Source organism: Rhinatrema bivittatum, chromosome 15 (genome assembly GCF_901001135.1).
Source record: "Rhinatrema bivittatum chromosome 15, aRhiBiv1.1, whole genome shotgun sequence".
NCBI lineage: Eukaryota > Metazoa > Chordata > Amphibia > Gymnophiona > Rhinatrematidae > Rhinatrema > Rhinatrema bivittatum.
Window position 1 is genome coordinate 10654654 of NC_042629.1, and position 14975 is coordinate 10669628.

A 14975-nucleotide genomic window follows, 5' to 3' on the forward strand; every position below is an offset into this window, starting at 1 on the left:
TCCCAGGCCTCATTCCCTCCCAGGGGAACAGGCTCTTCATAGTTTGGACTGCAAGAGGTCCTTGGCTGTGTATTTAGAACACACGCCGGTCACAGGCAGTCCACTCAACTCTTTGTGTCCTTCAACACCAATAGACTGGGAGTGGCAGTGGGTAAACAGACTCTATCCAACTGGCTAGTAGATTTCATCGCCTTCTGCTATGTGCGAGCGGGCCTTCCGCTGTCAGGCCGAATCAAAGCTCACTCTGTGCTGGCTATGGCATCGTTGGTGACTCATCTGTGAGTGGTTCCTGTCGTTGAAATTTGCCGTGCAGCAACGTGGCGTTCCCTTCACACGTTTGCGGCCCACTACTTAGAGAAAGATGGTCGGCAGTACAGTGACTTCGACCAGTCCATCCTCCTCAATGTCTTCCAGACTTAAACCCAACTCTCCCTGCCTATAGCTCCTGGTTGGGTGCCAGAGCATCCTCTGCTAGCCAACAGTACCACTGTGGTTGTTGTGCCCATTGGCAATTTGTTTTGGTACCTATTGGCCGCATCCTGCTTGTCTTAGGAGAAAGCGCAGTTGCTTACCTGTAACAGGTATTCTCCTAGGACAGCAGGATGTTAGTCCTCAGGAATCCCGCCTGCCACCCCACGGAGTTGGGTTATCCTTCCGTTTTGTTGTTATATTTTTTTCGCTCGTATTTTTTCTCTATGTTATGTGACTGAAGGGGTACCTCGTGTGAAGACGCGGATAGTGGCATGCTGGGCATCAGATGATGTCACCCGCATGTGAGGATTAACATCCTGCTGTCCTAGGAGAACACATGTTACAGGTAAGCAACTGCACTTTCCTCTTCATCCAGGCAAGCCAGTCCACATCAGTGGGATGTGCTGTCGGGCAAGGAGCTTCCCGGGAAGAGTCTATGAATTGCTTGCTTCAGAAGTCTCACTCCTTAGGACCTAGAAAGCATTTGAGGGGTCCTTGTCTCCTTCCAAGAGGAAGAAAAGAAGGAGGCAGATGAAAGAAGTAGAAGTTGAGGACAGGGATCCTTCAGGAGACTCAGATGGGGAGTCGGAATCCTCGGGGGGGGGGGGGGAATCCCAACAATCCATTAATAGAATAGGGGGAGATTCCCCTGATGCTGAGCCTCATAGAACTATACTGCGGCTTTTTCACAGGGACAAGATGTCCGGTTTAATTTTGCAGACCTTGAAAGCCCTTGAGTGTGAGGAGATCTTGCTGGCAGCAGCCAAAGATCTGAAGCCAACCCCTGTAATGATCAGCTTGCGCAAGGCATCCTGGTTTTTTCCTCTGTACAAGGATAGAATGGAGTGTACTTGAGGCCAATTTTAAAGGAGGTCACTCCTCAGTGGAATTGTATTCTATGGACCCTAAAGCAAGGGAGCAACTCCAGTTTCCTAAAGTGGAGACATTATTCTGTGGGGTGACAAGGCGGCCCACCATTCCAGTGGACAGAGGTGCAGCTTTAAAAGACGTTCAAGATCGGAAGATTGAGGCTATTTTGAAGCAGGCCTTTGAAGCAATGCTTGCTGTTGAATGGTGGCCAGGACCAGGTTGCAATTAGCCCAGGAAGCTCTGGAAGAGAATGGCCCATATGTGGAGCCAGGAACTGCCTTCCTGGTGGATACTGGCTATGATTTGGTGCGCACAGTGGCTCAAGGGGTGGCTTCGGTGATTGCAGCTCGAAGGCTTCTGTGGCTACGGAATTGATCTGCTGATACTATTTCAAAATAGTGCCTTACAAGGGGTGCTTGTTGTTTGGGGAGGAGTTAAAGAAGATGGCAGATCAATGGGAAGAGTCAAAATTTCCTCAGTTGCCAGAGGATAAGAAGTCGACTCCCTGGTTTTCTCAAGCCAAGGGGCAATTTTGGAGCTCTCGGCATTTTTGCTCCTCCAGAGATTCGAGTAGTCAGAGGTCTCGGACATTTAGGAGATCTCACTCCTTTCAGCCAAGGAAGCCAGCCAAAGATGGCACCTCCAGCTCCAGTTAACCCTGTATTGCTCCCAGTGAAGTTTTGGGGGTCCATCCTCCGGAGCCACAGATAGGAGGTCGCCTGACTCAATTTTATCGGAGGTGGACTCACATTGCTTCTGACCAGTGGGTTTTGGAAGTGGTGCGTGATGGATATACTTTGAAACTTATCCATCCTGTCTGACACTTGGGCATGTGCTCATATGCATCCTCTGCAGTAGTATCTCCTTTCTCGATGGAATCCCCAGTCTCAGGAGTACAATATGATGCTGGCCTTGCTGCCAGAGATGAGGCAGAAGCTTCTCTGGAAGTTGAGAAGGAAGCATCTAGAAAAAGGTATGGATGTGGAGTCTCCCGACTGGTTGCTGGTTACCATGGATGCGAGTCTCCAGAGCTGGGGAGCAAACTGTCAGGAGTTGGTGGTGCAAGGAGAGTGGACTCCTGAAGAGGCGACTTAGTCCATCAATCAACTGAAATCATGGGTGATTCGACTAGCCTTCTTTCAATTCGTGGACCGGTTAGAAGGAAAAGTGGTGAAAGTTATGTAAGACAACGCGACTGCGGTGGCGTACATAAATCACCAAGGAGGGACTCAAACTCGAAAAGTCTCTCTAGAAATGGATAGCCTTCTGCTGTGGGTGGAACTTCATTTACAGGCACTGTCAGCCTCCCATATAGCAAGAATATCTCAGTCATCACGAGTTGGATCCAGGAGAATAGGAACTGGCTCCTGAAGTGTTTTGTCTTATTGTGGATTTCTGGGTGTGTCCTTTCCTGGATCTAATGGTGACTCGCAAGAATGCAAAAGTGGAGAGATTTTACAGTTGGACAAGGGATCTTCAAGCTCTCAGAGTGGATATCCTAGTCCAGGCATGGGCGCAAGAGAAGTTACTCTATGCATTTCCGCTGTGGCCCATGATCAGCCGTTTGTTGCAGAAGATAGTGTGACATCCAGGCATGCTTCTGGTGGCCCCGGATTGGCCGCACAGGCTCTGGTTACATGGATCTGCATCATCGTCTGATGGAGGACCCTTGGCAACTCTCTCTTCTTGGGGTGCTGTTATAGCAGGGACCAATTTTTCATGACCATCCGAATCAGTTTTGTCTTATGGTTTGGCCCTTGAGAGGTCTAGACTCTTAAAGTGAGGTTACTCGGGGGCAGGGAAACGCTTTTCAAAGCATTCAAGTTTTGCACCTCCTTGGCATATATTCACGTTTGGCGGATGTTTGAGCATTGGTATCAGAATCATGCTTCTTTGCCCATTTGGCACCTGCCCTTTAATCTTGGAATTTTTACAAGAAGGTCTGAGTAAAGGATTAGCCTTGAACACACTAAAGGTGCAGGTGGCTGCTATAGCGTGTTATCAGGGCTGCATTTGGAGAGACTACACTCTTCTCACCCAGACATAACTAGGTTCTTGAGGGACGTAAAATAACTTAGACCTCCCTTGCGTTTCCCGGTACCCTTGTAGGATTTGAATCTGGTTCTCTCCTTTCTGGTGAATCCAACTTTCGTCCTTTCTGTAGTATTTCCTTGCAGTTACTGACTCTGAAGATGGTGTTTTTGGGCGCTATTTGTTCTGCAAGGTGGATTTTGGAATTGCAAGTCTTGTCATGCAGAGATCATCTTTTGATTATCACTCCGGATATGGTGCAGATTTGGACAGTACTTACCTTTCTTCCGAAGGTGATTTCGGAATTTCACTTAAACCAGTCAGTTGTGTTACCATCCTTTGAACAGGATATGGATGGTTAGGAATACAGGAAATTGAAGCCGTTTGACATGCGGCCGGCACATTTTACATTTTCTGGAGGTTGCGAACAAGTTTCGGAAATTGGACAGGATTTTTGTTCTTCACCGGTGGGTGAAGAAGGGGGAGGCAGCTTCTCGGGGCATGGTGGTTCATTGGATTAAGGAAGAAGTGTCAGAAGCCTATGTGAATTCCAGGAAGCCTCTTCCAAGACAAGTCAGAGCGCATTCAATTTGGGCTTAGGCAGTTTCCTGGGCAGAATTGTGTTTGCTTTCTCCAGCAGAGATTTGTAGAGTGGTGTCGTGGTCTTCTTTGCATATGTTTGCCAGGTATTACTGACTGGATGTGGTGTTTGCGCCTCAGGCAGCCTCCCGCTCTTTGGGGAAGTAGCTTTGGTACATCCCATTGGTGTGGACTGGCTTGCCTGAATGAAGAGGAAGGTGAAATTACTTCTTACCTTATAATTTCCTTTCCTCGAAATAAGGCAAGCCAATCCACCTTCCCACCTGGGGCTGCCTTAAGGTGGCCGACTTTCTTCTGTGTTGTTAGATCTTTGTCCAGAAAGGAATGAGTTTCCAGGATATTTCATGGAGCTGGACTCCCCCAAATTGGGTAAATGAGTTCCGTTCTTCTTCTAAGATACTCTGAATGTCCTAAGGAACTATCATTAGTGGAGCTGAGTCCAATGTTTCATTGATGTTAAAAAAATAATCCAGAAGGTTACGCTGAATAGTGTTTGTAGAATGCAATATTATTGTTAATGTTTAGTGGTTAGTATCCACAGTTTGCTTTTGAAGAAATACTGGCTGGCTGGTGTCTGAGTAGAGCTATATGATGGTGATGTCAGCGAGTCTTTGTTCTCCATCTCCACCTGCTGGTTGGAGTGCACAACCCACTGGTGTGGGTTGCCATGCCTTACTTTGAGGAAAAAAAATATTCAAGTAAGATATAATTTTGCCATTTTAGTTAGATTACATTTTGTATAGATAGACCTTCATTTTCAGTTTTTATTATATTTTTCCTGGAAATTTAAATATTCAGTGGAAAAATAACTTTGTTATAACACAGAAAAGAAAAACTGCACTGATTTTTTTTGTTCTATCATTGAAAATCCCAGGAAAAATAAAATAAAAACTGAAAACAAAAGTCCCTATCTAAAGAGAGAGAATATCGTAGCTAGGTTTATATATTGTATAGAGCAGGAGTGGCCAATTCCAGTCCTCAAGAGCCACAAACAGGTCTGGTTTTCAGGATATCCAAAATGTAATATACATGAGGTAGATGTTCATGCACTGCCACCATTGTATGCAAATCTATCTCATGCATATTCATTGTGGATACCCTGAAAACCTGGTCTGATTGTGGCTGTCGAGGACCGGAGTTCGCCACCTCTGATATAGAGCAAACGTTTTGGTCTAAGTAGAGATGAATAGAAAATTTGAAATTGTTGAATTTTAGCCTGACTTTAGTTAGACAAAATTATTGGGTTTTCCTCAGATTTCAAGGAAATATTCAGTGAAATCTATCCAACAGATCTGGGAAAAACCCAATCAAATTTGATGCCAATTCACCGATTTGTTTCAGTCAAAAGTTTGGGGCATTCAACTTATTTTTGAAAGTGAATATTATATACAGTCCGATAATCACATAAGATCCTTGGACAGCCCTTTTCTGTACTCTCCATCTATAGAGTACATTCAACTGGGGGTATCAGGTTAAATAAATAAAATTTGGCAAATTGATGCACCCAACTTGTGTTCTTTCCATGGGTTCCACAAACTAGTTTGGAAACTTGTTTTAAGTTCACGCTTTGGGTTTAAGTTGCTGAGATGTTTCATTTATCAGCTACTACAGCCCTGCACTATAGACATGCAAGGGAGCTTTGCCTATCAGATGAAGAATATTTTAGAATTATGGACAATTGCTTAAATGTAGCTACGGTATTTAAATAAACACTTGGAACTCAGTTTTTTCAGCCTGCTTCAAAAGTTTGAAAAGGAAAATAATTTCCATGCATTTGTCTGTCAGAGGAACTGGTGCTGAAAAGCAGTCAAACGTGCATTAATAACCCTGAGGTTTTTTAGTCTCGCTTGTTTTGCATCTTTTTCTGCAGATGTACTGCCTCTGGATTATTGTTTGGAATTTAATTTATCACAAATTATTTTAATTACATTCTGGTTTACAGACATGCTTTGTATTCATGAATATGGCTTTTCCCTGTTATGGGTATGCAGAATTGTTTAATAAAAAAGGTTTATTTGCTTGCTGGAAAAAACCTGTAGCTTCACGATCTCCTTTCTGGATTATATCTCAGAAAACAGTTAGGTAAAAACATGAATTTTACAGAAAACATACTAATTTATAATTTCAAAAAGAGCAAGCTTTGCTAGAAACCTCTTTTATTATAACGTATGTAGAAAAATATAGATGAGACCTTTTTATTGGATTAACTTAATATACTAATGACTAACTTTCAAAAGGTATGCACCTTCATTAGCTCTATTGAAAAAGGAGGCAGACATGAAGGGGGTAAAGCTCTTGAAAGCTTGTGACCATCGTAGTGCATTAGTGCAATACAAATGTCTCACTCACAGCTTATTAGTTATGTTTCTGTGTATTCAGGTGGACTAATGTGGCAGCTTCACTGCTTTTTACTGGTATGCAGAAAGGGTGTCTTGGTTCTGACATTCTGCTTTTCCTTGTGAGCAGCTGTGTACACAGGGAGTGGCCAGGTGCCAGATGTGTTCTCCACAACGAATCACATGACGGTGTATCTCATTACTGACCAGTCAGGAACCAGAGGTGGATTCCTAGCTAATTTCACTACAGGATACCGTCTTGGCATGCCTGGTATGTGTATGTCATTCTGAGGCTGGTGTTGAATTTTATCATTTTTCTGGTATAACAAAACTGACTATATTTTGTTTTAAAAAATGAGCTTCCAGTAGCTGGCAGTTCCCTGTACGTACCCAGGTCAGTCTAGAATCCTGGGTTTTGCCTCCCTCCCAGCAGATGGAGACAGAGAAAGTTTCACTGACACTGTATATTACCCAGTGTGCCACTGATCTGTGGTACTACAGGAACAAAAATTAGTAGGTAAGAACCAATTTTCCTATACTATGATTAAATTCATTCCTTTCAAGGATGTTCCACCACAGTGAGACTGGAATAGATCCAGCTCTCAGGCTTGTCCCTTTTCAAAAACCCACACTACCTCCAAGTAACAGGAAGAAGTCGTGTTTATAAGAATATAATCCATAATTTGATTGAGCAAATATTAAATATTGCTCAATGGAAGAATTCTTCCTGTTGAAGTATTTAATGGAGTAATCCCTTCTCGCAGACTGTGAACACTGTGTTCGTCTGGTAGGGTACAGTTAGGAGCTGTGGTGCCACATGCAGGGACTTGCCACACTACATATTTAGATAACTGGTCTCCATTTGTCATTCTAGCTTAGCTGTTCTAGGATAGGTCTGTTTTTTTTTAGGATATTTTGGCACTTATATATCCGAAATGAAAGTCTGTAAAACATATATTCCCCCTGCTGTAACCTGGACTTTATTTTTTAATTCCTAATATAACTTGTGTTTTTTCTTCTCCTGTACAGTGTTATGTACACTGATGGTGCTCTGTAAATGAATAGTGTTGGGTTGCTTAAGAAGAGAACATGTAGATGAACACATTGGATTTGTCCTTTCAGAGGGTAGAGGTTTAATGCCGAGTCCTTCTCTCTGTAAATGCAGGAAGTTCTATGGCTGATGCTATAGCTCCCAGGTTCAAAAGCCATTTCTCTGTATTCCTCCAATACTGTGCCTCTTGTTCAGGAAGGGGGAAGCCTGCTTTCATGAGTATCTACTTTGAGGTCCATATTCAGATGCAGTCCGGCTAGCAAATTTAGCCAGATAACCTTATCAGACTAACTTTGAGGTATATTCAATAGTGAAACTGATCTATTAAATATAGCTGGCTAACTTAAGGTTAGGAGGATAACTATAGCTTCCTAACTTTAGGACAGTTGTTTGGACTGATCAGACTAACTTCTGGCTAACTCAACTCCTCCCAGTTACACCCCTGGAATGCTCCTAACTTAGCCGGCTGAATTCTAGCAGGTTATCTTATTAGCCAGCGAGAATTTAGCTGGCTAAGTGCCCAGATATTCATTTAGCTGGCTAACCTCTGAGTTAGTAATACTAGAGAGAAAATAAAAAAATTCCCAAAATATTTAAACAATATCACAACTGTGGGAATCATATTTCAATTAACATCTCTTATAAACATATCACTCATCATAACTCCAGTAACTCATAATGTCAAAGTATCTATAAAGTTGTTTATTAAATATCAATACAAAAGATTCTGTTTTTTTCACTTTTTTAAAAATATTAGTTCCACAATTTACATTATATATTATGTAAATATCACTGTAAGTTGTCGCTCATAAACCTTAAAGACACACAAAAGTCATATATTTCACCACTAGACATAACCGTGAACATGTATTATATGTTAAAATACATCAAAAATACCCTATAAGTACCAAATCCCAATCCCCACATTCACACACATATACTCATCAAGCATTTCACATTCACATACTCATTCATATAAAAAGATCACTAGAATCCTCATGTGGAACTAGGGGCTGTATTGTGAAGAAAAAGTGATTTAAGGAGTACCCCTGAGGAAGCCCACCTGGGCAAAACAAGGCACCTTGTTGGGATACAGATGAAGATTGAAGAAGGGTTTTTTAAAAAAATTCTTAAGAAAAATATTGCTGTAATAGGGTTGTAGTGATTAATAAGTAAGGGAAAGTATATATATTGTGTGAGGGGATTATATATGGTGATCTTTTTATATGAATGAGTATGTGGATGTGAAATGCTTGATGAGTATATGTGTGTGAATGTGGGGATTGGGATTTGGTACTTATAGGGTATTTTTGATGTATTTTAACATATAATACATGTTCACAGTTGGTTATGTCTAGTGGTGAAATATATGACTTTTGTGTGTCTTTAAGGTTTATGAGTGACAACTTACAGTGATACTTATTTACATGATATATAATGTAAATTGTGGAACTAATATTTTTTAAAAAGTGAAAAAATAGAATCTTTTGTATTGATATTTAATAAACAACTTTATAGATACTTTGACATTATGAGTTACTGGAGTTATGATGAATGATATGAGAATATGTTTATAAGAGATGTTAATTGATATATGATTCCCACAGTTGTGATATTGTTTAACTTCTGAGTTAGCCAGCTAAATGCTTTTGAATATAGACCTCATCACTTCTAAACTGGCAGTAGACTACCAGCTTCTGTCTCTTTCTGTGCACTTAAAGAAGTTGCTTAAAATCAGTGCACACATTGCTACATAAAAGACTTGCATGACCACTGTACCAATTATTCTCCTGTTGGTATCGTTTTTCTTGTATATTTCCTCGTGCTTGTGGAAATGCATGTCTTTGCAATAAAAATGATTTTGCAAAAAAAAAAACAAAAACCCCACAATTCCATTAAGAACCTACATTTTTCTTGCATTGGATAAATGACTAGTTTTCTCCTTTCCTCATTGTTTCACAGAGCCCTGCAGACAGAATGCCTTTCAGTGTGGCAGTAAGGAATGTGTAGCGCTTGTCAATCTGTGTGATGGGTACCAGCACTGCAGAGATGGCTCCGATGAAGCAGAATGTGGTAAGGAACACAAAGAGGTTAGACTCTGATAAGGCTTGTCCTGAGAGTAATATCACCCACCCAGAATGCCAAGGAACAAACACACGAAATTAAACTATGGAATTTAACTATTTTAATATTCAAAATACCACATTCCTGTCATACCCCGGATCAGTCCAGACAAATGGGTTTATGCATTCTTACTAGCAGACAGAGGCAGAGAACAAAACTTTGAGGCACTGCTACATAATCGAGAGTGCCACCTGCAGTCCCTCAGTATTTCTTTGTCTCCAGCAGATGGTAGAGTTGCAAACCTGTAGTCTGGAGTTTGAAGAAAAAAGATAAGAAGTGGATTTGGCTCCCCGAGGTGTTAGGTTCCATGGAGCAGGGCGAGCGGTGGGTGGGGGGGGGGGCGGTTTGTAATCCCTGTCTGGACTCGGCCCTTCTTGACAGGAGGGGATAGATAGCCAGGGTCCTGATTCTCACTTACCCTCTGGGCCCTTCTCTCCCTTGGTGCGCCTGTCTCCTCAGCCTCCTTTCTCCAGAAGCAGGGGTGTAGTTCTTTCCCCTTTTTTATTTGTGGCCTGTCTCTTTAATTTAGTTTAAAAAAAAAAAAAGGAAAGACTTGAAGCAGGGAGACGGGCAGCAGTGGAGGCTCTGTGCAGGGCTGAGGAGTGGGTAAATATTTGTTTTCCTGCTGAGAGGCAGGCCAGAGGGAGCGGGCTGAATGCCTGCCTTCATCGGGGTCGGGTAAGTGCTGAGTTTCAGCACCAGAACAGCGGTGAGTGTGATTGGGGTGGCTCAGTTTATTTTTAGGCCTGACCGCGTGTGCAAGCTCAACCATCCTGACATGCCGGCTCCCACCAGTGCAGCAAACTTTGCCACGACTGCGGATTGAAGCAAGCTTGCCTCGATATGGCCTCGTTTTGCCACAAATGTGCCTCAAGGAGGGGGAGGGGGACCTTGGCAGGACCCCTGGGAAGCGGCACAAAGGTGCAGGCGGCTGGGACGGCCCCGGAGGCTCCGGGGGGGGGGGGGGGGGGGGTCAAAGGAGCCAGCAGCCATTTTGGCAGCACATGCTGAAGTGCAGGCTGCCATTTCTGAGCCTGCCTGTGGGAAAGGGCCCTGCTGGTGGCAGGGGACGGGGAGGGGCTCATGAAGAAGCCGATCAGGAATCTTTCTCCTCGGACCAGGAGGCTTTTTCCACATAGTTTGTGCTTTTCCTTCGTAAGGCTTATTTAGCCAGGAAGGAGCTAGGGGCAAAGAGGCCCTTGCCTAGGAAGTCCTGGATGGCCAAAAAGGCTAGAGAGCCCGCAGAATCAGGAGGGATCCTGTGTAAGGTGGGATTCATATTCAATGAATCGCCCTGGAGGAGGGCGATTCATTGAATAGCCTGGATGATCCTGAACAGCTTCAAGGGGTCTGGTGTGACTGGACAAGGACCCTGTTGGTGCCCTAGGAGATCCAGGACAGGACCCGGACCAGGATCCATTGGATGCTTTGAGAGACCCCATACAGGATCCAAACACTCAGGACCCGGATGCTGTTCCAGTCATGAGGGAGGACCCACGAGTGGTTCAGCTGTTCAGTAGGGAGGAACTGGGTCCGTTGATTCCCCAGGTTCTGGAGGAGCTTCGGATCAAAGCCGCCCAGGAAGACTCGGACAAGGAAGGGGTGAACCCGCTCCTGGAGGGATTGTGGGGAACTCCTACCACTTTCCCATTGCCGAAACAGGTGAAGAAGTTGGTGGATCGGGAGTGGGAATCTCTCGAGGCAGGCCTGAAGGTTGCTAGGGCTATGGGGAAATTATATCCCTTGCCGGAACAGAACTTGGAGTCATGGAAAATTCCCAAGGTGGATGTAGCCATGCCGGCGGTTAGTAAAAAGACGACCAACCTGGTAATGGGAGCGGCAGCTCTCAAGGATGTCCAAGATAGGAAGCTGGAGATCCTACTCAAGCGGCTTTTTGAAGTCTCTGCTTTGACCCTTCGGGCAGCAGTGTGCAGAAGACTGATGCAGAGAGAATGTTTGTCCTGGGTGCAGAAGGCACATGGCAAGCGTTCAGGAACGGCGTCTGAAGCAGTGCAGGTGACCCTTTTAGAGGCGGGGTAGCCTGTGTGGCTGATACACTGAATGACATGGTCCGGACTTCTGCCAGGAGAATGGTCTCCTTCGGTATGACAACACAAAGGGTCAGGATCGCCAAATCTTCTTTAACGTAATACGTAAATCACACACAATAGAAGAAGTAATAATTTATAATGGTTTTTAAGCATTTATTTGTGCAATCACATATTAAACACCTGTCTAAACAATTAAAATCTCTCTAACACACACACACACACCCTCACACACACATTACACATAAAACCATGTTCATACGCAAGCTCATTACATTTTCATAAATGCTTTTAGACAATACAAGTTGTTAATTCATAATCAATTCAAATAAATGAATATTATGTAAATTTATCCAAAAAACATGATATTCTGAAATCTACTCCTTATTCAAGAAGCACAGGATATTTAGAAAACAAATCCACAAGTCCTACAAAGATCTTTGTTTCACCCCCTTATCTTGAGGGCTTCCTCAGGGACGGACTCAACACAAAACGTTCTTCAAGATATCTTCAATAGAGAGACTCCAACGGAATAAAATTGATCTTACTATTCCTCTCAGCAATGTGACTTCTCCAATCACTAAAGCTTAATAAATCTTCATTGTCAATTTCAACAAGGTAATTCAGGAATCCACAAATATCTGCCTCCAATAAATTTCCTCACCAAATAGAGATGTCAAACTGCGACAAAAAATCACAGACAAATCTCATAAGATCTCATATACCACTGGCCATCCGTTATCGAGTGTTCAAAAGTGCCACTGCATACACAAACATCAAATGGATGTGAACAATTTTTCAAATAATTTTTCAAGAGATTACGACTAATTCACCGTATCAAATCCGAATGTTAATTCACCATCCGGAACTGACGTATTCCCATCAATTCGAAAGAGCGCTCTTTCGAATCGATGGGAATACGTCAGTTCCGGATGAAAATAGGCCTCTTTGGAATCGACGACATTGGCTTACATCAACCGTTAAGGTGGAACCAAGAATCAGGCAGTGGCTCAAGAGCCCCGGGAGTTCATTCTCTGGATAAAGCAGCACTTGGAGCAGCTGGCGGCGTCTCATATCAGAGAAAAATTTAGACCCCAGGGAATGGGAGCTGTTGGAGGCAGCGATGTGTCTCATTCATGGAAGATTGGGGGTATTCCCATATGGACTTAATGGCAACCAAAGTGAACTCCAAGGCCGCTCCGAAATCGGAGCGGCCTCGGAGGGAACTTTCCTTCCACCCCCCTGCACCTTCCCTTCCCTTCCCCTACCTAACCCACCCCCCGGCCCTATCTAACCCCCCCCTACCTTTGTCGGCAAAGTTTTGCGCGTGCCGGGCCAGCTGCCGCGCTCCATGTTCCGGTCCGGGGGCTGGTCCAGAGGCCGCGGCCATGCCCCCGGAACGCCCCCGGGCCTAAACCACGCCCGCGGCGCCACCCCCGAAACGCCGCGTCACTCGCGACACACCCCCGAAACGGTACGTCACTCCCGGCACGCCCCTGACACGCCCCTCCATGCAAGCCCCGGGACTTATGCGCGTCCGGGGCTCGGCGCGCGCAGGGGGGGGTTTGGGGTAGGTTTTCGGGGAGTACGCGCGTATCTTATGCGCGTACCCCTTTGAAAATCTACCCCATTGAGAAACATTTGGGCAACACGTTCTTGGTAGCTCCAGAATGGGCATGTCGACCATGGTTCCCAGATTGGATAACATGGCCATAGACAGGACGCTGAGGTTCGGACATTTGTCAACTCTTCTCCACCAGGGTCCAATATTTTTGGGTCAGGCGGCTCACTTCTGTCTCGTGGCTTCACTTCTGAGAGGAGATGACTGAGGCAGAGGGAATATTCCGAAACAGTTATTTCCACCTTATTGCAAGCTAGGCGACCTTCTACATCCTCGGCGTATGTGCAAATTTGGAGGGTCTTCGAGTCCTGGTCTGCCGTTGATGGAGTGCAGCCTCAGCCTGTTCAGACTACAGTGTTGCATATTTTGGCTTTTCTACAGTATGGGGCATATTTTAAAACTTACGCATGCGGCGTACATTTGTGCGCGCAACTCGGCATGTTATAAAATCAGGGATCGGCATGCGCAAGGGGGTGCACACTAGTGCACCTTGCGTGCACTGAACCCTCGGGGAGACCAGTTGGCTTTCCCTGTTCCCTCTCCCCCTCCACTTTCCCCTCCCTTCCCCTATCTGTCCTGCCCCCCAGCCCGAAAAAAAACCCCCGTACCTTTGTCTCAGAAGTTACGCCTGCCAGCTGACTGCCTGCGCACGATCCTCCAGCCCAGTGGCCTTGCAGAGGCCTCTGGCCACACCCAAGACCGCCCCCGCCCCTACCCGCCCCCGGACCACCCATTTTTTCAAGCCCCGGGACTTACATGTGTCCCGGGGCTTTATGCGCGCCGCTGGGCCTTTTGAAAATAGGCCCGGCATGCATAACCCCCCTACGCGCGTAAATCCTCCTGGATTTACGCGCGTAGGACTTTTAAAATCTGCCCCTATGGTTCTGGTGAAGGGACTGGCATTTAACTCTCTGAGAGTCCAGATAGCAACATTGGGTTGTCTTCAGGGTAAGGTGCAAGCTGTCCCCTGTCTGCACATATGGATGTTATAAGGTTCCTTCGGCGAGCTAAGAACTTGTGTCCTCAGGTGCAGAACATTTGTCCATCTTGGAATCTGATTCTAGTTCTTAGAAGATTGTGTGAGGTTCGGTTTGAACCACTAAAAAGGGCCTTGTTTAAGCCCATGACTCTTAAAGTGGTTTCTTGGTGGCTATTTGTTCAGCAAAGAGAATTTAAGATCTCCATGCACTGTCGTGACGAGATCCCTTCCAACAGATTTTGTGTTTGGGGATATCTTGATGCATGGTGCCTTCTTTTCTGCCTAAGGTAGGCTTGGTGTTCCATCAAAGACAGACATTGGAACTTCCAGCTTTTACAGATTTGGATTCCTTTATGCCTCACATGGGGTAGCTTAGGCTCTTAGATGGGAGGCGTGCATTATTGAGGTATCTAAAGGTCACTAATGATTTCCCTAGATCAGATCACCTCTTTGTACTGTGGAGTGGTCCATATATGGGATGTAAGGCATCTAAGGCTACAATTGCGCGGTGGCTGAAGGAGTCGATTTACATTTCTAAAGGGTACCTGGTACCAGTGAGATTTAGGGGGCGCACTCCGAAGCGTTCTCAGGCGACCTCCTGAGCTGAGTCACAACAGGTGTCTCCGCATGAAATTTGCAGGGTGGCTATTGGGAAGTTGTTACACAATTTTGCTAAGCATTATTGTTTGGATGTTGGGGCTCCAGCTTCATGTGCTTCAGTGAGAGTGTTTTATGAGTGGAACTCTCCACCTGAGTTAAGGAAAGCTTAGGTACATCCCAGGAGTCTGGAATGATCTGGGTACGTATAGGGAAAACAAAATTGGTTCATAACTGCTAATTTCAT

General features: G+C 44.8%; 1 protein-coding gene across 1 annotated transcript in view; it reads left to right on the forward strand.

Moving 5' to 3' along the window:
• The window catches only part of TMPRSS15 (transmembrane serine protease 15), a 335674-nt gene that overhangs the window by 233809 nt on the left and 86890 nt on the right, over positions 1 to 14975 (forward strand). Inside the window, exons 18-19 of the mRNA XM_029579188.1 lie at positions 6439 to 6579; positions 9322 to 9432. Coding sequence (XP_029435048.1) covers positions 6439 to 6579; positions 9322 to 9432 — 252 coding nt within the window. The remainder of the gene's footprint in view (positions 1 to 6438; positions 6580 to 9321; positions 9433 to 14975) is intronic.